At 36.0% G+C, this 25,360-nt stretch overlaps 1 protein-coding gene and 1 non-coding gene across 2 annotated transcripts; both read left to right on the top strand.

Annotated features, from left to right (window-relative positions):
• The first annotated feature begins 5,050 nt into the window (after positions 1–5,050).
• On the top strand, positions 5,051–6,351 carry LOC122301881 (caffeic acid 3-O-methyltransferase-like). Its single transcript, XM_043113245.1, has 2 exons — positions 5,051–5,591; positions 6,098–6,351. Exon 1 carries the CDS (start codon positions 5,154–5,156, stop codon positions 5,586–5,588), a length of 435 nt encoding a protein of 144 aa, XP_042969179.1. The 5' UTR covers positions 5,051–5,153; the 3' UTR covers positions 5,589–5,591; positions 6,098–6,351.
• A 16,691-nt stretch (positions 6,352–23,042) lies between these two features.
• LOC122294065 lies at positions 23,043–23,149 on the top strand. The gene has a single exon (XR_006237477.1). It is a non-coding gene; the product is annotated as a small nucleolar RNA R71 (small nucleolar RNA).
• The last annotated feature ends 2,211 nt before the right edge of the window (positions 23,150–25,360 follow it).

Raw genomic sequence — 25,360 nt, 5'->3', positions numbered from 1 at the left:
CCAAGCTAGCAAAGAGGTACTAATTAAAGCAGTCATTCAAGCTATTCTAGCTTACAACATGGGCATATTCAAGCTTCCCAAACAATTAGTGCAAGAACTCAACAAATTGGTAAGGAACTTCTGGTGGGGGCAATAGACCAAGAATCAAAAATCCACTGGGTGGGCTGGAACCAGATGAAGAAAGGCAAGTGCAAGGGGGGATTTGGCCTTAGAGACTTCAGGGTTGGAAGCTAGTCTCCAATCCTAACTCTCTAGCTGCCCAAGTGCTAAAGGAAAAATACAATCCAAATAGTAAGTTCCTCATGGCAAAAGTGGGACAGAACACCTCTTTTGTATGGTAAAGCTTCCTGGCAGCTAGAACTTTACCATTGGAAGGGATGTTATGGAGAATTGGAAATGGAGAATCAACTGAGATATGGAAGGACAAATGACTCCCTAAACCAACGACTTACAAGCCTCAGGATTCAATTAGATTCATACATGAGAATACCAAAGTATCCTTTCTTATAGATGAATGCACTTCTCAATGAAAAAGGGACCTGGTTACCTCCATGTTTACCAAGGAAGAGGCTGAGTTAATTCTAAAAATCCCTATTAGTCCACTTTCAAAGCCCGACAGGATCTTTTGGAGATGCACCTCATCAGGCCAGTTCACTATCAAGTCAGCATACCATCTCTTGAATGAATTGGAAGACCAAGCTAGGGGTCAATCCTCAAACCTCAGAACACATCAAGCTCCTTGGACCAGCTTATGGAGCTTAAATCTTCCCAATGCCACTAAAAAATTCCTTTGGAGAGCTTGTCTAAATGCCCTTCCTACTCGAGCTAATCTAAAGAAAAAGAAAGGTGACAGAAGACTCAGCTTGCCCCATCTGCCTACACCCATCTGAAACCATTGAACACACTTTGTGGGATTGCCCTTCAGCAAGGGATGTTTGGGCACTGAGTAATAGGAAATTTCAAAAGGCTAGCACACCTTCTCCTCCATTTGCAGAGAAACTAGAAAGTTTAGAGGTCACAAAGGAGACAGAAGAGTTACTCCTTTTTGCCCTTTTTGCCATAACTGCATGGTATCTCTGGAAAAGAAGAAATGAAGCAGTCTTCTAAGGTCACCTCACTCACCCCTCCTTTGTAGCCAATCAATCTCAACAACTGGTAGAAGACCTGCAAAAGCTTCCTGTGAGCAAAAAGATAAAGGCACCGAAACAACAAAACAGTTCACAATGGGAGGCTCCACCTCAAGGTAAAATCAAAGTCAATTAAGATGCTTCAGTGGAAAAACTCTCGTGCAAGGTGGGGGTGGGAATTATTCTACATTATTGGAAGAGCAAAGTGCTAGCAACCCTTCGGATGAAACAAGATTTATTCCCTGACCCTCATATGGCAGAAGCATTTGCAACCCTCCAAGCAGTCATATTTTGCAAATCACTTGGTTATCAAGACATAATCCTAGAAGGAGACTCCTTATTGGTGGTAGAAGGCCTCAAAGCAAAGTCAGATGCTCTCAACTATACAGGCCTAATCACAGCAGATACCAAAGAAATTCTCAACACTTTTAACTCGTGGTCAACAAGGCAAATTGTAAGAGCAATGAATCTCAACAAGGCAAATCGTGCTCTCAACAAGGCAATGTAGTTGCTCATGCCTTAAGTAAGGATGCTCTTAGCATCAGTGGTCGTACCACTACTTTTGTAAACATCCCATCTTGTATTCAAACTATGGTTTCATAGATATTAATGCAAGTCTACTTTCAAAAAAATAGAGTAAAATGAACTTGTGAAATAGTACCATAGCAAACTTCATAATCATCATAAATCTAGGAAGGGAAAAATCAAGTATTCTACAAAGTTTTCTCTACATGAAAACAAAAAAGTTATGTGAGAAATATACTTGTTAGAAATGACTATATGAAAATATTCTTCAAAGATGAAGCTTACCATGGTAAGCTTCATCTTTGAAGAATATCTTACCATGGCAAGTGTTGAAGAAAGTTGTGTGGATACAGTAATTTAAAGAAATAATTGTGACTTTGAGGATTGTAGAACACTACTTTTAAGGTAATAATTGCCCTCACTCAAAAGAGTTTGCTACGGGGTTACAAGCAATTCACGTTTAGGATGCAACAAAGTCACCAACTGCAGATATCAATTATGAAGTCTTTCATTTAGAGTTTCTCTACAAAATTGTGTAAGTGACTAAAAAAATTAGAGAATTGAATGGAAGAAATCCATGGGTCTCATCCTCTATTTATAGAGGGTGAACTGACACCGTGTTAAAAATTACAACTCTTAACTTATGACTTTTCAATTGGTAGTTATAGTTTAAAGGTCATGTTATTTCATTTAGAGACCTAAGAACATGCTTGGTCAAGTGATTGTACACCTCTCTCCCTAAAGGGAGGTCACTTGTTCGAACCACGTCTATTCAACATTTCTATTGAAATTATTTGAAAGCTTTGCACTCATCCAAGTGAGTCCAATTCGGCCTATGCGTGTTGCCCCTTCAGCCAAATCATCATGTCTCTTTGGCCCAATTGGTTCAGCCTAAGCATTGTGCCAATCCAAGTCCAACACATCACTTATTCAACAAAATAAAACAGATGTCATGTTGTTTAATTTAGAGACCAAAGAGCATGTTTGGTCAAGTGGTTGGACACCTCTCTCCCTAAAGGGAGGTCATTGGTTCGAACCACACCTATTCAACATTTCTGTTGAAATTATTTTGAAGCATTGTACTCATCCAAGTGAGTCTTTTACACGGGCTGGTTTGACCCATGCGTGGTGCAACTTTAGCCTAATCATAATGTCCCTCCGGTCCAACTGGTTTAGCCAATACGTGGTGCCTCTTTGGCCCAAGTATCATTTCTCTTTAGCCCAACCGGTTCGGCCCAAGCATTGTGCCTATCAAAGTCTAACACTTCACTTATTCCACAATATAAATCAAAGGTCATATTGTTTCATTTAAAGGCCCAAGAACATGCTTGGTCAAGTGATTGGACACCTCTCTCCCTAAAGGGATGTCATTGGTTCGAACCACATTTAACATTTTCATTGAAATTATTTTGAAGCATTGTAGTAATCCAAGTGAGTCTTTTACACGGGCTAGTTTCACTCATGCGTGGTGCCCATTCAGCCCAATCATCATGTCTCTTCGGTCGAACCGATTCAGTCCATGTGAGGTGCCTCTTTGGCCCAACCGGTTCGACCTCTGCATTTTTTCCTATCCAAGTCCAACACTTCACTTATTCTACAACATAAATCAAAGTGCACCTGTGGAGTTTCAAACTCTTACCCTTTCATTTGAAACAATACATTACTACCACTAAACCGATGCATCTTTTTAAGATAATGGTTCACTAAAATATGTAATATTCCATATTCAATAAATTCACATATTTAATATCACAATATATAATAAATATAACATGTGTAGTTTATACCTTTTAGCATCTTCCATTATATTTAAGGAGTCATAATTAATGGAGGGTGCATTCAACTGATTTTGTGTCTAGATAAGAGCTTTAACTATTGTTGAGGCTAATGAGCTATGAAATGAATCTAACACACGACCACTAACACTAAAAACTGACTCAAAAGCAACTGTAAACATAAGAATAACTAATACATCTCGAGTTATATTGGCACAGATCGGAAATTGGTTGAATTCACATTCTATCACATTAAAATATCAAAATTCAGCGCCAATCCTTCAATGCTCCACAGAAAATATTAATAATCCAATTCTGATTTGGACTCTATAACACCTTTTGATGCTTGACATTGGCGATACTTACGGTAAAGACCATCTTCACCGTATAAGACCTTATTTGTTTTTGCAAATGAGATGAGTTAAAATGAAAGTTGAAAATTAAATAAAATATTATTAAAATATATATTTTCAGTATTATTTTTATTCTGAGATTTGAAAACTTGAATTTTTTATTTTATTTTGTTTGTAAATTTAAAAAAGTTATAATAATTAGATGAAATGAGATTAATTGAATTGAAAATTTAGATTTATTGGGTCTAGAAATTAGATTCTTCTTGCAAATTTCTTACAAACAAAAATAATTAGGAGGTAATATTGGATGGACACAAAAGGATGATAAGATGAAGTCAGAACTTGTGCAAATCATTCATGTGTTCCCCTCTCGTTGAAGCCATGAACAGAGTTCCAACTGGCAACTAGCCAACTACCAAGTGGCAACAGAAGAAGCAAGTACTCCATTCAAAGAAGCAGCGCTAGCATGACATATGGTTGTAGGCATGGAAAAAATATTTTCTGGCCCGAAGAGATTTAATTTTCCCAAAAAATAAAACAAATGGAAAGTAAGGATTTGGGATCAGACCCCGCAACACTGTCCTACAAAAATAAATAAAAATAAAAGAGCCGATCTCCTTGGTGCAGCCAACAGATAACCTTCTGCTAGTGATCTGCACCTCAAGTGTAGGAAATTTAAGAGTAATAACTTCATAGTGGTAGTTCAACATTTTTTAATTGGGAGGCCAAAGAACAGTAGGATTGAATAGTGATATGAGAATTTTTTTTTTTTTTTAATTTTAGATGAAATTTTAAACTATTATTATTATTATTTTAGAATTTGAAAATTTTGAATTGGGATTTAAAAAAATTGAATTGTTTATTATATTTTGTGTAAAAATTTAAAAAAATTGTAATGATGAAATGAGATGAGATAAGAATTTTATATATCATCCTATTTGCCAAAATTGTCTATCTAACATGGCAACACACATGCTAGCCAAGAATGCCCTCTCAGTGATCAATATCTCTATATATTAGAGGAGATTCCTAGTTGTATTAAATATGTAGTTCAACTAGAAGCTTTCTAACAAGTGTTTAATAAATGGAAGTTTACCTTATTCTCAAAAAAAAAAAAAAAAAAAAAAAAAAAATTCCCCTGTATATTTAAGTGTCTTTAATGTTATGCCAACTACTTGTCCTTGTTAATGTGCTCCCTCAAACAACCGCATTATTCTTCCGCTTTCGCTTTTAGCTACACGGATTTGTGTCCTTGTCGCCAATTTTTGTGGTCACAGTTTACCTACTTCAATAGTTTGGCGCTCATAAATCTGCCAATGGTCTAATAAACTTCCAGTTTGGGAGCAAAACAGAGTTCATTTCAAGTTTCTATAATGGCATCTCTAGCAGCATTCCACCTTAGCAATCTTGATGGTGACCAAATAGAAGAAGATGAGAGCTTTGTCTATGCCGGGCAACTGGCAAACTCACTTGTGCTGCCCATGGCCCTGCAAACGGCCATTGAGCTCGGAGTTTTTGAAATCTTGGCCAAAGCAGGTCCAGGAGCCAAGCTCTCCCCCTCACAGATTTCAACAGAGATGCCCGCCACAAATCCTGAGGCACCCGAGATGCTAGATCGCATCCTGAGGATGCTAGCTAGCCATTCTGTGCTGAATTGCTATGTGGGTGTTGATGATGCTGGGTCTTTTCAGAGGCTCTACGCTCTTTCACCTGTGTCTAAACATTTTGTCACTGTCCAAGATGGGGGTCTCGTTCCACCCTATGATGGCCTTGCTTCAAGACAAAGTCTTCTTATTCTATTTAGATAGCTGGTCTGTACTAATTTTCCCTTCGTATTCTATTTATTTCTTCTACTTTATTTATTCATAATTTGGCTTTGTCTTCATCCTGCATGCAAATCCGTCAACAATGTCATAAATTGTGAGGCGATTTGGATTGGGTGAAATATTATTTGGGTCAAATCGAGTTGAAATATCGGCAAGAACATGAAACAAGATAAGAGTGATAAAAAGATCATATAAACCATTTGAATATATTAAGCTGATCATTTACGGTCATTCAAGCAAATGAAAACCTTTTACCATTATTTAAATTGGGAGGTTATCATACATCAATAGAGCCGCACCACAAGTTTAGCAATATTTTACCTTTTTATGTTATGCTATGTTTTAGACAAAGTGTCAACCTCAAGGCATGCAATACCCACTACTTTGATCTCCAAGAACTATTATTAAAGATTGGTGAATTGCTTTTTGAGCCTCTGATACAATTATATTTAGAGAGAATTTGGTATGTAACCATAATTCATTAAATGCAGGTTCAAACTGAAAGATGCAATTCTTGAGGGAGGAATTCCATTCGACAGGATTCATGGCACGAGTGCCTTTGAATATTCCAGCTTGGACCCCAAGTTTAATCATGTTTTTAACACAGCTATGTTTAACCTCACTACAAAGGTTATGAAGACCATCCTTATGTGCTACAAGGCTTTGAGCAACTCTCTGTGACTAATTATTACACCCATTATTTCACAAAAACTTATATATATATATATATATATATATTTTACTATGCATAAAATCAAATCATATTTACAATTTACTTAAAATTAATGAATTGAATGAATATGTGCAGTTTCAAATCATATTTTCAAATTATTGGTTTAATGTGGATGTGATGTTTAATGTTATATCTGTCAGGGGTTGGAGAAAGAAATAAAAGATGCGTACCCTCAAGCCAGATCTACAAAAATCAGCTTTTTCTCCCCCTCCTTTTTTCTTTTTTCTTTTCTTTTTATTTGAGAAGTTATTATTCAAGGCTATCAAGTCTTCTAGATAGAAGGCTTTTTCTCAGAAACTGTGGCACCAGCCAGTCAATGAAATTGGTTTCAATTGCTACAAATAATATAAAAAGGTGTTGCTGCTGCAGTATATCTTTCATATCAATGATGTTCCATTTATATACACACTCTACAAATTGATATATAAATTGCAAAAACTTTTAGTCTAACAAATGTCCAACAATCTCCTTGTTTTTCTTTCTGATACATTTTTAACTAGACTCGTGCAGTTTTAACTATATAGGGAGCATACTCTTTTGCACAAAAATACTCTTCGATGAAGAATCCTACTTACATGTGACGGTACAAAACCTCTATAGTTTCAAAGCTTGTAGTACAATCAAGATCTTGAGTTGGCATGATTTGAAATCTTATAATCTCAACTAAATCATGAAAACAAATACTGTTTCATTTTCATCTAATATTTGAGTGTTCAAGTGGATAAGCACATGGACACCAAATACATAAAAGGGTAAAGGCAAAGTTGGGTTCAAAATTCTAAATCCATATCTATAGCATCAATTCATAATCCTACAAAATCAAACTGAACCAAAAATGTAGAAATGGGTTTTCTTTTCCTTAATTGTGTGTTCTACTTCAACAAAAAAACTACTCAAAATAGGCTTTTTCCTTTCTCTATTAGCATCTAAAGCAAGCTAAGAAATCAATATGTTTTTGTTTATGAATCTGAAATCACAGTTTAAAAAGGTTGGTCAATGAAAATTTAGCAAGCAAACGAATATATTTCTTTTTATTAGTAACATCAAACAATAAAATCAATTTGTAGCTGAACACTTTCTAACCTATTGTCCCCTTTGCAATTTTCCCTCTCCCCTTTCCACAAGTTCCACAAGGACTCCCATGTACTATCTTCAGGAAGAGTCCTACTCCATTGGATTAAAACTTCAGTCATTGCATGATTTTCTACCTTCTTCATACACCATCCTGGAACAGCTTGAGGTTCTAGTTGAATTCTACCTTCCTTGTCAATAGATGGTAAGGTTGGCAAGCGTGTAATCTACTGCCCCAACTTCTTCTTTAGACAAGAGACATGAAAAACAAGATGTATCTTTGAAGATGTTGGCAAATTCAATTTATAAGCTACAGAACCCACCTTAGCCACAATCTGAAGGGCCCATAATAATGGGGAGCTAACTTCAAATTATGTCTATAGGGCCACTATATTCTGTCTATATGCTTCAAGAAAACCCAATCACCTTCTTCAAAGCTTTTGTTAGTCCTTTTTTTGCTAGCAAAAAATTTCATTCTCTATTGTGCCTTCTATAAATTCTCCTTTAAGAGTCCCATTACCTCATCTCTTGCTTTTAATTGCTAGTCTACAACCTCATTAGCTAGTGTCCTATGAACATATGATAGAAGTCTTGGTGGTGGAATGCCATATAATGCCTCAAAGGGAGATAAACCAGTAGAGGAGTGCACTATGGTATTATAACACCATTCAACCATTGGCAGCCATAAACTCCAATCCTTTAGTCTCAATCCGCACTAACAGCTCAAATAAGTTTCAATACACTTATTTAGTGCCTCAGTTTGACTATCAGTATGTGGATGGTAAGTTGAACTAAAGGCCAAGGTTGTATTTTGGAGCTGGAACGACTCCTTCCAAGAAGAACTTGTGAAAATAGGGTCTTTATCAAAAACAACAGATTTAGGCATACCATGGAGTTTGAAAACTCCAAGAAAAAAATACCTATATCACTCTCACTACTGTATAAGGATGAGCCAATGTAAAAACAAAATGGGAGTACTTTGTCAGTTTGTCAATCACAGAAAAAATGACATTAGAATCATGAGATAGTGGCAACCCTTCAATGAAATCAATTGAAATATCTACCTTACGTAAAACTAGAACATGTAATGGCCATAACAATCGTGGTGGATAAAGTGTCTCATGCTTAACTATTTGACATATATCACATTCCCTCACAAACTTCCTTACATCCCTATGCAATCCTTCCCAATAAAACTCTCATTTGGCTCTATGCAAGGTCTTCTGATTCACAACATGACTAGATTGTGGGTTGTTATGGATATACTGCACAATCTTATCTTTGAAAGGGGAAGAAGGCACCACCACCATTTTCCCTTTCCTTAGCAGCAACCCTTGTTGTATAGAGTAGTATTTAATTTCCTTAGTAGTCTGGAAGTTGGAATATATGTTGGTATATATATTCCTTCAACTTCTGAGATAGTGCATAACTCTCCTTCAATTCCTCAATACCTAAAGGAGTGAGAAAAGAAATCAATGCTAGTGTAGCATTGTGCTCCTCTTCTCTTCTAGAAAGGCCATCAGCTAATTTATTGTCTTTCCCTTTCTTATAATCAATGGAGAAATTATAACCCATCAACTTTGTAATCCATTTTTGTTGAGCTTTTGTTTTAACCTGATGTTCCAATAGGAAGAACTTAAGAACTTGCTAATTAGTTTTAATCTTAAAAGTCTGACCAAGCAAGCAAGGTCTCCACTTCTAAACAAATAGTGACCAATGCCAACAACTCCTCGTATGTTGATAGAGCCAAGCTCCTTCATTTCAATGCTTTGCTAAAGAAAGCAATGGGCTGACCTTCTTGCACAAGGACTGCCCCGACCCAAACCTATTACCATCACACTCTATAGTAAAATACTTCAAAAAATATGGTAGTCTCAACACTGGTGGTTGAGTTACAGCTTGCTTTTACTCCTTGCATGCTACTTTTGCTTCCTCAAACTAATCAAAAGTAGTCTTCTTCAACAGTGCAGTCAAAGGTGTTGCAATAGAACCATATCCTTTGATGAAGTTTCTATAGTAGCTAGTTAATTCTTATCCTCTCAAAGACTTCAAGGATTTCAAAACTAACCACTCCAGCATGGAACTAATCTTTACAAGATCAGCTTTCACCCATAATCTAATATGAGATGTCCCAAATAGTCCACCTCAGCCACTCCAAACCAACACCTTGACATCTTAGAAAAAAACTTGTGCTGAACCAATGTGTTAAGAAAAAAAAGTCTCAAATGCTCCAGATGGTCAAAATAAGTCTTGTTGTACACAAGGATGTCATCAAAGAGCATAAGTACAAATGTTCTGAGAAACGACATAAAAACATCATTCATCAGCCTTTGAGAAGTAGCTGGAGCATTAGTGAGCCCAAAAGGCATCATTAGAAATTCATAATGACCCTCATGGGTCCCAAATACTATTTTTGAAACATCCTCCTCCTTCACTCTGATTTGGTGGTAACTAGATCTCAAATCCAACTATGAAAAAAATCTAAACTCCATATAATTCATCTATAATAGGAATTGGAAACTTGTCTTTTATAGTTTCTTGGTTCAATGTCCTATAATCAATGCACATCTTCCAACTCCCATAAGCTTTTCTCAACAAAAGAACTGATGAAGAAAAAAGGCTCTAACTTGGTCTCACAACTCTTGCCTTCAATAGGTCTTGTACAATTGTTTCAATCCCAGTCTCTTGATAGAATGGATATCTATCAAGCCTAACTGAAATAGGTTTGTGATGATCACACGACCTCTTTGGTGGCAAGCCAACTGGTTCTTCAAAAATCCCCTGAAAGTCTTTCAACAATTCTTTGAGTTCTTGTTGTTCCACCTTTTGTTTAACAGTCTCCTCGACAGGCCATACCTACAATAAGCACCCTTGTTTCCTTAATGATGAAGGCCTTAAAAGCTGATTACCTTCCACCATAGAAGTATCCCATGCATACAACCCTTTAGCTTCACCTTCCTTGCCTCCAACTCAAACTGCATAGTCATTTGTGTAAAGTGCCAGACAATAGAACCAAGAGTTCTTAACCATTGCACTCCAAGTACCATTTCACAACCCCACAAAGTTAGCAGGTGAAATGAAATGGAAAATCTATTCCCCTAGACCTTTACCATAGATCCCTCACACTTTCCATTTCTCAAAAACTTTTCCATATTGGTTACCTTGACTTGAAATTGAGGCTCCTCACAAACCTTTAAGTTAGCTAACTTAGTTACTCGTGTGTCAAGAAAATTGTAAATACTCCTTGAGTCAATTAAAATAACCATTGGCTGATAACCAATCACACCTTTCAACCTCATAGTATTAGGGCTAGGAAACCCCGAGATAGCATGGATTGAGATTTCCAATTCATCATTATGCTCTATTGACCCCACTAGCTCTACAACTTCTTGTATATTCTCCACCTTTTCTACACAATTCTCTATCATTTTCCACTTGTAATAAGTACAGTTTTGAAATCTTACAAACATGAGAGGGCTTCCACTTCTCTTGATAGTGGTAACACATCCCCTTCCTCCTTTTCTCATCCATTTGTACAAAAGAAATTTTCTTGGCCCAAAAATTATCCTTTTGATTTCCCTTACTCATACCATCCCCCAACACTTGAGAACTACTATCAGTGCTTCCCACAGAAAACCTAAGTGCCCTTCTTGAACTCAACAAATATTCTTATTATATTTTTACTAACCCAAAAGCAGCACTTAAAATAATGGGATTTAATATTCTCATAGGTAGTCTGATTTCATCCTTGAGACCACTGGAAAAATTGCTTAATTTGTGCTTCTTAGGAAGCCCTTTAAGTTTGATAGACCGCACTTCAAATTGTGTTTTATACAATACCACAGTCAAAGTTTGCTTATACCTTGTCAAGGCTTCCATTGGATCATCATAAGTCGTAGGACCAAATCTAATCAATAAAGCCTTCATAAATGATTCCCAACAATCAAACTGCATCCCATCTATAGCATCTTGGTACCAAACCAAGGCCTCCCCTTCCATGTGATAAGAAGCCATCAAAAGCTACTAAATTGGAGAAGTTTGGTGATACACATAGTATTGATTGGCCTTAAAGACCCGCCCAGAAAGATTTCCACCATCAAAATGTGGAAAATCCAATTTGACTCCCCTAGGTAAGAATTGTCTATCATCTTGGACTATAATTCTTGGTCCTTGCATATCCATTCGAGGTTAACACACCATTGATTCTCAATTAAAGTTCTAATCATATTAGTCATCTGATCTAACGTGTCAGAAATAACATGGATTGGCTATTGTTGTTCATCCAACTGGCATTGCATTGCTTCTTGATGCTTCTAATTCATCTCTTGATGGGTTTTCACAACTGCTGCCCTAGTACCCTCAGCCATAAAGGATCATTCCTCTCTAATACCAAATGTTAGGAATGAACTGATACAGATGATAACCAATGGAAGAATGAATAATCAAGAATTCAATAAAGATCGAGAATGAGTTTTATTTGAGGAAGACTCAACATCCCTTCAACAACAAAGAAGAAAATACTTAAAACATTCAGATACCCTTCTGATTCCCTCCTGTTCCCTTTTATACAATAAAACACAAGTAAAACACACCATGTCACTTAAAGGTACAAAACACACCGTTTAACACACATCTATACAGGCTACACAACAACTACAAAATGCCCTATATCACTTATTCGAAGTGCACCATTTCACTTATTCAAGTAGTGCACCTTTTAATTTTCAAGCTCTTTCCCTTCAGTTCTTCATTTCACTCCTCCCTACCCAAGAAATCTATAAAATCACCTAGTATGCCTTTTATAGTATGGGAGTGTCAGTCTTAATTCTAACGTCTATCAGTCTCCAAATATGCTTGAATGAGATACCTCCTATCTTAGCCATCCATTTGTCTTATGGGCCTTGCAGGATGGCAGCGGCTAATGAATACAAGGTATGCACGTCCTATGAAACTTGTCTTGGGTCAAATCCAGCAGTCCTTCCCCAAAATAAGGGTCTCCCACGTAGCACTAGATCACACATAAAAAATCAGAAGATATGGCTTGTAGGTTTATATTCTTTTTTTCGTGTGCCCACTCTAGATGTGACATCTCTTCTAGAGTATGGGCCTCCCATGTCTACATTAAGCTTGTCTTTTCCCATTGCTACCCTAGTATGATCAGCACATTATTTACCCACCTAGGATAGGGTGAAAAGTCCTTTACTGCCTAGTGTTGAACTCTGTCATCCAAGATTTCAACATAGTGTTGTTTGCCCTTCTCCTAGACTAGTTACACTTTGTTAGCCCAACCATCTCCTTGCCACTTGCCTTTCGTCCTTGGAAGGGGATTTATTCCCTTACATTGGCACCTGCAATCCTTAGACCTTACCTTCTATGACACCCCCAAGTCATCGCTTGGGATGGAACAGAGACTTAGAATGTTAAGACATGCAACACAAGGTTACATACTCCTGTTTATGATAGTTAATATGCAATATATCCTAGTATGCAACTAGTAGTATATAATATTCATAGTGAAAAAATGGTGACTTATAAAAATTTATGCCAAAATGAAATAAATATCCCAATAAATTAAAAAACCACTAATAGATACTAGCTTACTTAAGATGTCCATATGGTAAGGCATAAGTTCAGACATAATGTAGGAGATAGAATCTCCTTAATAGAATACTACATCAAAGTCTCACATTTAAATCAGTGCTCTCATTCGCTCTATGGTGTATAGAGCCATCGCTATAAACATTGAAATCAAATCCAGTCTCCTCTAAAGGTCGGTCTCATTCTCAACCATTTGAAACCAACGGTTCATCACGTTCGTCGTAAGCTGATCCCGTCACAACTTATTCCATTCCGGCGGGAATAGTAGTAGGACTACTGTAATGAGACTCCTTGAAATCTGTGACAACCAAGACTAAGCTAAGCCCCTTAGTTTATTTTTGGTGCATTATTTCAAGCCAAGCCAAGTGGAATAACATAATTAGAAATTTGGTTTGGTACACTAGGCAGCTAAGGCCTTGAGGAAGGCCCAAGCCTATGGATTATTCGGCCTCTATAGAAGAATTGCGGTTTAAAGCCCAATAGAGCTAGGGCACATGCCAACCCAATTCCTTGGATGCCACATTTCATCCAATGGAACCTATAACTAAGACTTGATGAAGCTGGACTGAATTAAGGGAAGAGAGGTGAGAGAGAGTTTACGGTATTGGTCTTACATGCCTACCCTAGAGGATCACCCACCTTCTTGCCATGTGTCATGCATGCAAGAAGGCTTGCTTGTAAGAAGTATTGTGACACTTGTCACTTGTAGAGGAATGTTTCTAGAAGGAAAATGATGAGGTTATGAAAAGTAGAGCCTAGGCAAGAACAAGGTACAAGGCACATCGACCATGGAAGAGAGAGGGTTTCGATTTCTAGAATGAGTTTCCATGTGTCAATCATAGAAGATAGAAGATGAAGGGTTTTTCCTTGGGAAGGGTCAAATCTAAATGGGAGATGATGAGCCACACGCCTAAGGGTTCTAGAAGGATCTTGGTGGGAAACTCTTTGAGATGAATGGCACTTGGGAAGGGTGCTTGCCACCCACATTGCCCAACAACATTTCACCAAGACTTTGGGAAGATGAAGGATCACCTTGGGGAGTTGAAGGGTTTCGGAGCCACCTCACTCACACACACTTCACTTGCCACTTGGCAAGCTTGCACACTAGTAGAGCTTTAAGAAAAGATCTGCGGTTTTGAAATTGATCCTCTTGCCACTAGATACAATGGACATAGATACTTGAAGAAGGGCAAAGAAGGAACTAGGGTTTTGATTTGGAGGGCTTACAATCCATTTGTCCAAAGGATTGGTTTTTGTTCCCAACACAATCCCATGATGGGAGAAGGGGAAGAGTCACATGGTGGTGATGCCATTTGGGCAAAGTCATTATGTAGCATAGGAAATGACATGTATATTTTTTATAAAATCATTCTTAGTCCATTCATTTTATGCAAAGTGTAGCATAGGAACCTTGCTTACTTCAACTTTTTAACTTTTATGAACTTTTCCATAGCAGTGCCAAACGAATATAATTCGTCATCTATAAAATAGACACATAACTTACTTAAATCTCTAATTAAACACGTATTTTAACATTTAAGCCTAAAACAATAAAATAACTTATTTGTTTTTCTAAAAAGCTAAAATCTCATAACCCTTGTAACGCCCTCAACCTCCGCTTGCGATGGAATGGAGACTTAGAGTGTCGAGACATGCAAAACAAGGTTATATACCACCATACGTGATAGTTAACATGCAATGCATACTATAGTTATATTTAGCAGAATACAATATTCAAAGCGGAATAAGAGTAACTAAATAAAACTTATGCCAGAATAACTAAAACATCCCAATGTCATTCATAACTATCATAAACTCAAATCATATGGCAGCATAATCTTAATACAATTATTTATGATAAGAAGTTTCCATAGCTAAATCAACTACTTCATACATTCTTATGCAGAAAGGGTTAGGGCTATAAACACTAAGATGAAGTCCAATCTTTTCTCAAGATCCAACTCATCTTCAATCGCTTGGATACACTGGTCCATCTAGTCCATCTAGTCCATCCTCATCGGGTCCTGACATAACTTCTATTATTTGAGTGGAATGATAGTGGGTCCACAAAGATAAATCATGCATGACGAATGATAAATATGAAATGCATGCAAAAAGAATTATTGTATGTCTCCCATCCTGATTCCTTAGCATTTTCTAGAAAAAATTTAATTCACATTTTGTTTTAGAGAATATTTTTCACTTCAATTGTCAAAAACATAGTTTCATCATAGCGTTACATCATTATTAGCAATCCATATTTAATCATAATCTTAACAACATAACATAGTGTATAGTCACAATTTCCGATATGTATTGTGAGTACCTGCTAGTGACTGTAGTACAACTCACATTGAAACTACGTTATTTGCAGACTCAATGAATTGGTAACATAACATAACATCATCATAATATCATAACACGTACACCCACCAGTCTTAGGTGTGTAATAAAATTTGACTTCTCTCTAGTGTTCTTTAAAAAGAACTCATTCGAAGCCCATTGATTGTTTTTTGTCAACCGAGGGATTACCACTCCATCTTTACTCACTGCAGAGTGGACAAATGAGTTCCACTAAGATAATTTCCCATTTTAGCCTTTGGGATCAAGAAAAAATTTACTTTGATGATGTGCTTGAAAAATGTAGTTTGCATATGTAGTACGCTTTCATATGAAAATGATATTTATAAGCAATATGCTAAACATGGTGAAAGTGGCATATGTCAAGTAGGCAAGTAGTCATGTACTCAATGTATCATATAACATGATATTTTATGCTCAAAATAACAATTACAATTTGAATGTGCCATTTATCAATAAATCATAAATAACTTATCAAAGTGTAAGATAGAGGCCAACTTATAAATTGCTTGAGTTCGGAAAATTGTAGTGGCTAAAATTAAATTCATACTAAGTTAAGATTTGTACTACCATGGAAGATATTCATAATTAACAGGTTTCAAAATGAGTATTTAGAAAAATACCCCTACAGTCTCAAAAATTGCCACTCAGGCCTTAATTTCTCACTATTTTCAAACAAGTCTCAAATTTAACCAAATTTCATGGAACTCATATTTTTCATATTCTAAATTTATCTATATCCTTAGAATTGTAAGATTCAAACTATAACTAACTCAAACACGCTCAACCCGTGAACCCGTGGCATGCATTCTAGTTGAGGCCTAAGTGTAATTTCAACTATTGATCCTTATGAATGCATGCATATACAATTTTCATTAATCACAAATAACCACTATAGTCCTTAATGACATGATAAAAGCTAAATCTTAGGTGAACAAGTTCATCCCAACACTTAATCATGGCTAAAAAAATAAATCTCTATTAAACTTATTCTTAAGCATGCATGCTGTCTCTTAGTCCTTTTTGCTCAAGAAAAGTTTCAAAAACTGGATTTAATCATACATTTCCCTTCTTATCCAAATCACTAGGTTTTCTAAATGCTCATTTATCAAGCCTAGTTTGAATAAATCAAAACCTCACAAGTTAAGCATGATTTAATCAAAACCATGCATGGTTGGATGATCAACACTAGATAGAATTAAAACCTATCATGGCATGCTTTCAACCTCAAATTTAAACCTTAAAAAATGATTTTAAGACATTAGCGAGTCATATCAAAATATGCTAAGATATGCCATAGCTAAAATTTTAACTTAAAACAATTTAAACACTTAAATCCATCCTTAATGAACTCGGTTTTGACTTAAGGATGGTAATCTTTTCTAAACTCATCCAAAAATCACTTCAACACTTAAAAGCAATACTTGACATGCAAGCTAAGATCTAGGGCAAGAAAACTTACAATTTTCGTGTTCCTCTCAACTTCCCAACACAACAACTCTAAAACACTCCCAAGAATACTCAAGAACACACCTCTCGGATTCACTCTAGATTTTCTGAAGAAAGAAGGCTATTAATACCCAAGAAGAAGCTTGGAGAAGCGGTGTGAAGGAAATGTGGGAGGTGAGAGAGGTATTTATAGGAAGCTATGAGGGAGGGGACGTTGGCCTTAGTCCATGGTGATTGGGTGAAGTGGGCGGTGGTGAAGGGTTTGAATTTCCAACTTGGTTGCTTCACCTTGTGAAAGTGAATAGTGACCCAAATCAAATGCTTTTCTTCATTTTCAGGTGCTTCCATGCAAGGAAAGGGTGCAGGTGCTGCCATGGTGCATCATTAGAAGAAGAAAAGAAAAAGAAAATGGTTTATGACATCAAGCATAGTAGACGTCGGGTTCAAGGTTGAAATCCTTGGTCAGTTTTGATCATTTGTTGACTCACCCTCTTGTCCTCTCTTCATGGCTGTTTTAAGTAGGTCATGAGTCACGTGATGGTGGAATTTGGGATTTGGGAGATTGGCTGCCAAGTGATGGTGAAGTGGCAGCTCAAAGAGAAGAGATGAAGGGAAGGGTGTTGCTGAGTGGCGGTGGTTTGATGCCATTGGTTTGGCGTATTTTTATTTATTTTTTTGCTTGGAGAAAAATGACAACCTAACTTATGAGTGCTTTAAGGGTTCACTAGGGATTGGTGGAAAAGAAGATGGTCTGTGGTGGTGGCTCAACCATGTGTAGAAGTGAAGTCAAATCACAAGCCAATTAGTTTCCATCTAACTAGTGTTTTGGTGCATTTAGTTTGGGGTTTTTGGTTTGGTTCTTGGCACCAATTCATCCAAAGATTGATCTAGTTCTAAAGGGATGATACGAGGTGAGATTGGTGATATTGGAACTAATAATAAGATGGAATTGGCATGGGCTATGGGGTTGTTTTTGTGCAATGCACATGAAAGTGCATGTGCGCTGATTGGTGGATTTTGGGAAATGATGTCTTTGCTTCGAATGACAATTGGAGTCCTAAGGGTCATGGAATACCATTTGGGCTTGATAGAAACCAATGGTATGGTGTATATGGGCATCAAATAAAAGTGTGCAAAATGAAAGATAAGGCTTTGGGCCTTGTTGGGCTTAAAAGGCCATGAGTAGGAGTTACATGGTTCATGTGCTATAGTAGTGAGTTCATGGGAGGCCTTGGTTCTAGATTCTAAAAGATCATGAGAGGCCTCAAAATGGGGCTTGAAAGACTTGCCTTATGATAAATGGGTCATAGGTCAAACCTAACACCAAGTTAGGCCTAAAAGGCCTTATGCCTTCCTCACACTTAGGCCAGACCTTTCAAAGCCTAACCCTTCAATACTTAAACTTTTATAAGGCTTGATTTAAGGTTTCTAAGTCTTGGCCCATAACATTCTAAAGGTTTAAGGGTCTTAAGTGAGGCACTAATGAGCTTGCTTACTAAATTGCTCAATCATAACCCTCAAGCTTAACCATTAATGACACCAAGTGCCATAGTCTAATGCGTAAAACATAATCCATAATAATAATTCTCATACTAAATATATATATATATATATAAAGTCCAAAATTATAAACTTATTATAAGGGTGATTAATGGTTAATCCTAATGGGTAATTAGGTGGGGTGTTACAACCCTAAAATATCATTACTTCCCAAATTAACCGATTAAACTCTAAAATATTCTCCACCCCTAACCTATAATTATCTTGACTTATTGTAGAAAATAATAAATCATAAATACTAAATTATTCTATGATCAACACTAACTCGGAAAGGGGTATTTTCATAATCTCACTTAATACACGTCACCTGTTATATGAATTTCACCTAACATTTTCTATTGTATAAGGGAGGGTGGTCTTACCGTGAGGTAGTGGTCGTGGCTTTGATAGTGAACTTTCAGCGTGGGTGAGCGAGAGATTCTGTCCAACATGAAAAAACATGAGAGAGAGAGAGAGAGAGAGAGAGAGCTAATGAGAGATGGAGAACAGACAGTGGGGAGGTAACATGGCCGATCATTTCTATGACATCTATCACACATGCTCACATACTGTCTAACATCTTGATACATGGTTGGCTAGTAAAAACTAGACTACCATACATTTGCAACTGTCTTGGAGGTACTGAAATGTCCACCACACTCAAAGGAATGACAATAGTAAAGGATATCCTGCATCTTATCCTAGGGCACACATCTTCTAATCATCACGAAATCAGCATACCAGGGGATGACTGAAATTGCCGACAACTGCTCATCTAGAAAGCTTTCAATAATGGACATCTCATCCACTCTTTGCTGCCCCTCTAATCTAGATAAGTGATTTGCCACCACATTCTTCATGCCTATCTTGTCTCAAATTCTTGAAGTAACAACACCAACTAAATTAAGTGCAGTTTGGCATCTTTCTTTTTCAGCAAAATACTTTATTGCTAAATGGTCTGTATATATGATCACCTTGGAACCTACAAGATAAGATTGAAACTTGTCAAAAGCAAACACAACAACAAGAAATTCTTTTTCAGTAGTTACATAATTCAACTGTGCATTATTTAAAACTCTCCTAGCATAATATATAACATGCAACTTCTTGTCTTTTCTCTATTCGAGAACAGCACCCAAATCAAAATCACTAGTATCACACATTAGCTCAAAAGGCAAACTCAAACATGGGGTTGCCATAATTGGTGTTAACACTAATTTTTGCCTCAACCTATTAAAAGCATTCAAATAGTCCTTATTAAAATCAAGCACAACATCATTATTCAACAAATTACAAAGCAATTTAGAAATTTTAGAAAAATCTTTAATAAAACACTAGTAAAATCCTACTTGACCAAGGAAACTTCTAACTCCCCTAACATTGATAGGTGATGGCAATTTTTCAAGAATTTATATTTTTGCTCGGCCTACCTCAATACCTCTTGCTAAAATTTTGTGACCTAAAAGAATACCTTCCTACACCATAAAATAACATTTCTCCCAATTCAATACTAAATTCGTTTCCTCACAATGCTGCAAAACTCGAGACTAGTTATCTAAACAACTATCAAAAGAAGATCCAAAAATAAAAAAATCATCCATGAAAACCTCCATGATCTTTTCAACAAAATCGAAGAAAATAGCCATCATGCAACATTGGAATATAGCATTTAACCATTTAAGAACTTTAGCCCTAACTATTTCTTTCATGTTAGGATTTAATTTAAATTGTCTCTGATTTTCAACAGTGGGTATATGGTTATCCTCCATTAAAATTCTATTCATACACAATGAAGGGCTAATTCCTTTAAAGTCTGATATAGTCCATCCTATGACTTTTTTTCTCAATCTCAAAATACACATCAATTTGTCAAGTTGATAATCTGACAAAGAAGCACTCAAAATCATAGGCAAAGTATTATTCTCATCTAAAAAGGCATACTTGAAATGTGAGGATAATGGCTTCAACTCCAGAATTGGTGCTTGCACATTGGAAGGGGGAGGGAGTGGCTTACCTTTGTCTAGATCCTCAAAATGAATATGTCTTTGCTTCGCCTTAGGACATGTAGTCTCTAATGCACATGCCACTTCTGCAACCTCCAAATTATCATCTTTACTTGTCCTCGCACTCTTTAAACATGTCTTGAGAGGTTCTTCAGTATTTTCAGCCCTAAAAACCTCTTTGGTCTACTCATCAACAACATCAACTCGAAAAACATGATTAGTAAAAGAATATATTTAGCAGCTTTAAGTAAATTAAACTCTACCACTTCTTCACCAACTTTCAAAGTCAACCTACCGGACATTCTTAACATCTATGATTGCTCCAGTTGTGGCTAGAAAAGGCCGGCCTAAAATGATAGGGATGTCGATGTCTTCTTCCATCTCCAATACAATTAAATCAACTAGAATGATAAATTTCTTTACCTTGATCAACACATTCTCAAGAACACCTAAAGGATATTTCACTGATTGGTCAGCTAGCTGTAAAGAGATGATAGTAGGCTTCAACTCCTTTAATCCAAGCTTGCTAGACACAGATAAAGCCATTAGGGGTGTAAATTTTAACCGGTAAACCGGAAAACCGGACCGGACCGGTTGTGTTGGTTTTGAACCGGTCCGGTCCGGAACCGGTTTCATAAAATGAAAAACCGGCCGGAACTGGTCCGGTTTCGGTTCCGGCCATTTTTAGACCGGACCGGCCCGGACCAGACCGGTACTATTTAATATGTGTATATTTTTTTATTTATTTAATGTTATATGTTATATATTTTATATTATATATAATTTTTTATATATAATATATAATAATATAAATTATAATTATATATAAGATAGTGTTATTTTAATTTATAAAATAAAAGTTTAATCTCAAACATGAAAATTTAATTGATCATATGCTTTAAATATATAATATTATAAATATATATTATTTATTAATAACATTTTATCATAGATTCATAAGAAGTAAGAACCTAAAAAGAAAGAAAATCACTCAAATATTATTACTAAATTTTAATGGTCTAATACACTTAAAACTCTTTATATTTTTTTTGATAAGTACATAAGACATTAGTAGATAAATATAAATTATATATATTAGCATATAATTTATATAAAGCCATACCAAAGCTATACTAATAGCATAAATTTTTTACATAGCACTTTTTTTTTTTTTGCATAGCAGTCTTTTTATATAGTAGTTTTTTTTTTAAGTAGAATTTTTTGACATAGCAGTTTTTTTCTTTTTTTTTATAAACAGATTTTTTTTATAATAAATATATATTTTATTAAAACCGGAAAACCGGACCGAACCGGACCGGAAACCGGTAAAACCGGAATACCGGTTTAGGAGGGTAATCGGTGCGTAATCGGTTTTGAAAAATGTAAAACCGGTGCCTACCGGTTCGGTCCTAGATTTTGTCTAAAACCAGACCGAACCGGACCTGTTACACCCCTAAAAGCCATTAGTGAAACTCTAGCACCTAAATCAAACAAAACTTTAGAAAAATTAACATCACATATACTACAAGAGATAGAAAAACTCCTTGGATCTCTTAGCTTTGGTGGAAGCTTATTCTAGATAATGGCACTGCATTCCTCCATCAAGACAATGGTCTTGAAATCCTTCAATTTCCTCTTTTGAACATGATCTCCTTTAGGACCTTTGTGTAGGCAGGAATCTATGCTAAGGCATCTGCAAAAGGAATATTAATGTGAAGCTACCTAAACACTTTAAAAAATTTCTCAAATTATTGATCAATTTTATTCTACTTAAGCCTTTCAGGAAAAGGAATGGGAAGGACATAAGGTTTGACTAGTGGTAGTGGGGTGGTGTCTTGGCCCTCAACTTTTGCACCGGCCTTCTTGCTCACCACTTCATGGTCTACTTCATCACCAACTACACTCTCATCACTTAATTGACCAAGTTGCTTACCATTTCTCAATGTGATTGCCTTGCAATACTCTTTCAAGTTGACCTCTGTTTTACTAGGAAAATTACCCTATCCATGGGAATTGATAGAATTGGCTAACTCCCCCAATCGCACCTCCACATTTCTGTTGGAACTCACCAACTGGTCAAACTTTGCTTCTAGTCTCTCAAATCTCTCTAAACTGGTATTGGCTAGCTTCTCAATAGCTATCTCCCAAGGTTGGTTACTTTCTGGTTGGGATAGTCTTGATTGAAAACCAGGAGGATGGAAAGATCTAGAATTGCTACCTTGGTTACCTTGATCTTTCCATAAAAAGTTGGGATGGTTCCTCTAATCTGGGTTGTAAGTGTTGGAATAAGGTTGTTCTGCTGCAACTTGTTAAAATTAGACATAAATTGGGCTTGCTCTAACTACATACAATTAGAACTCATGTGAGCTCCTCCACATTAATCACAACTCAATACAGGACTAGAAACAGAATTCATATTACCTAGCTTACTGAAAATTTTTACCAAAGAATCAACCTTGGCATTCAACGTGTTTGTGCCATCTACATCATGCATACTTGGAACTTCTTAGACATACCTCTTTCATTAGACCACTGATAATTGTTAGAGACCATTTCTTCTAACAACTCATATGCCTTTTCTATTGACTTACTCATTAAATTACCTTATGCAGCTGTATCCATGGTAATCCTCTACAATGTGTTAATCCATTACAAAATGCTTGTACAATTAGCCAATCAGGAAGCCCACGATGTGGACACTTCCTATACAATTCTTTAAACCTCTCCTAGGCTTCATACAAAGATTCAGAATCAAACTGAACAAAATTGGTAATATTATTTCTAAGTTTGGCAATCTTACTTGGGGGGAAAATACTTACTGAGAAAAGCTTGTGCAAGGCATTTCATGTGGTGAAAGAGTTAGGCGCTTCATAATTCAACCCCGCCTTGGCTTTATCCTTAAGAGAAAATGGAAAAAGTTAGAGCCAAATAGCATCATCACTAACTCCATTCATATTAATTGTATCACAAATTTCGAAGATATTGGCAAGGTGTGCATGTGGATCCTTAGCAAGTCCTCAACCAAACTACTCCTACTGCACCATCTAGATGAGACCAGGCTTAATCTCAAAGTTATTAGCATTAGTTGTAGATCTCACAATGCTGGGTTGAGCACCATTGACATTTGGCACAACATAATAATGCAACACCCTCTGATTCTGGTTATCTACCATGGCTACTGCTTGTTCTTGCTCTAGCTCTAATCTTTGTTTTCTCCTTAGTGCACGTAGGGTTCTCTCAATTTCTGGATCAAAAAGCTCAATTAGCTCACAATTACATGGCATACACTAAATATAGAAAATGTAAATTGACAAATAGAAATACAGTACAACCTAAAAACCCTAGAAAATGTTGGAATTTGGCCACGAGAGGGTGGGGCTAATCTAAATGAATAACAAAATAGAACAATACAGTCTAAATTAATATAGGAAATTATTTGTACTAATATTGAAAACAAATTTTCCCGGCAACGGCCCAAAAAACTTAATGATCCCTAGACTCTACCACAAGTGCATGGGTCATGACAAATAAAACAGGGCAAAAAGAGTATCGTTACCACAAAATAGAGATTCAAGTACTAATTTATAAAATTTCCTATATTATTTAGAAGATCCCAAATTGTTGTGACTGACTGCAAATTCTTTAATTGAAAAATAAAATATGAAAGCTTCATAGGGCTTGGATTTCATCAATTGAATTCCTTCAATGAGTTTAAACTTGGTTGCTTGCATTAATATTTTGCTAATTACAATGACTGAATTTCCTTTTTTTTATTTGATGTCTTCTTTCAAGGTATAACGCCTATACCTATATTAATCCTATGTCTACTATCATGATCACTGGAATTAATATAAATTCATTATGCCTTGTAGAATTCTTGAATCTAGGTCACAAAGGTATGTATTTATTTCTAAACAACACTGCCCAAGTTTGATGAATTCAAGAACTAATATTGAACTTCAACTTTCATACTTCATTCAACATCTTAAACATGCAATGGCCAGTAAATTGTAAAAATCAAAATCAAAATCATCCAATTGCAATTAACAAAGGATATTCAATACAACCATACTCAAATCATATCAAAAATTCAATGACTATATCCTAGCCCAATAATAAGAAAGCTAGCAAATCATAACTCATAAAATAATCCAATTATTTCTCAAACATAAATTCAAATTCAACATCTTTATTAACAATTCAGCAACTGAAAAATTAGAGAAAGAAAAAAAGAAGAACTTTATAATTGTAGAAATTGTGACCTTCGTTCTTCCTTTCAGAATTATAGCTCCTCCTTCCCTCTTTTTTTTTTCCTCCTCTATTTTTAATTTTAAAATATTTTTTTTATCTACTAGCTAATTCAAAAACCTGCCGTCCATATCTGCAGCTGAAAATCCAATCAATTCAAAACTAATTCTCATTTCAAATTTTAAAATAGATTTCCACTATATTTGCTGCTAAAAATCCAGAATTCTTAGTTGACCAACTTCCAGCTGGATTCAGAGCAAGAAAACGAAACATTTTGGAGTTGGACCTTTAACAAAATTTTTAGATCTCATCACTCCAGATATAGGCTGAAAATCGAAACAGGGTCTTGGCTGCTGCAAACCTCTAGATAGATTCAGACTTCTCTGTTCTACTAAATTGTGAACTTCAAAACGGCAAAACTACTCTTCATAAAAGTTTTGCCTACGTCTTAGCTTTCCCACAAGCCAAACAACACCTAAAATTGAGGTTTGTACCTCTAGTTAGAACCAAAAAGCCAAACAAGATTCTGGTTTGACTAGATCAGAACAACTAGGATTTGCTCCCTAGGCCTAACCCCGATTTTTGCCTCTTCACATCATTATAATTTCAACCTAATTCAATACCTAAACACCTGAAAAATACCAAGAATTGCATGAATTAAATAAATATAAAAGACACCTAAAATTCAAGAGAAACGAGCTAAGAAACATAGAAAACACTCTAAATCAAAGCAATTAGGACTAAGAAAATGT

This window comes from Carya illinoinensis, chromosome 1, assembly GCF_018687715.1.
Source record: "Carya illinoinensis cultivar Pawnee chromosome 1, C.illinoinensisPawnee_v1, whole genome shotgun sequence".
Classification (NCBI taxonomy): Eukaryota; Viridiplantae; Streptophyta; class Magnoliopsida; order Fagales; family Juglandaceae; genus Carya; species Carya illinoinensis.
Note: the sequence above shows the minus strand (reverse complement) of the source record. Positions and strands in the feature narration are given on the sequence as shown.

Coding starts and splice junctions, on each gene's coding strand:
- LOC122301881 (XM_043113245.1), top strand. CDS start 5,154: ATGGCATCTCTAGCAGCATTCCACCTTAGCAATCTTGATGGTGACCAA.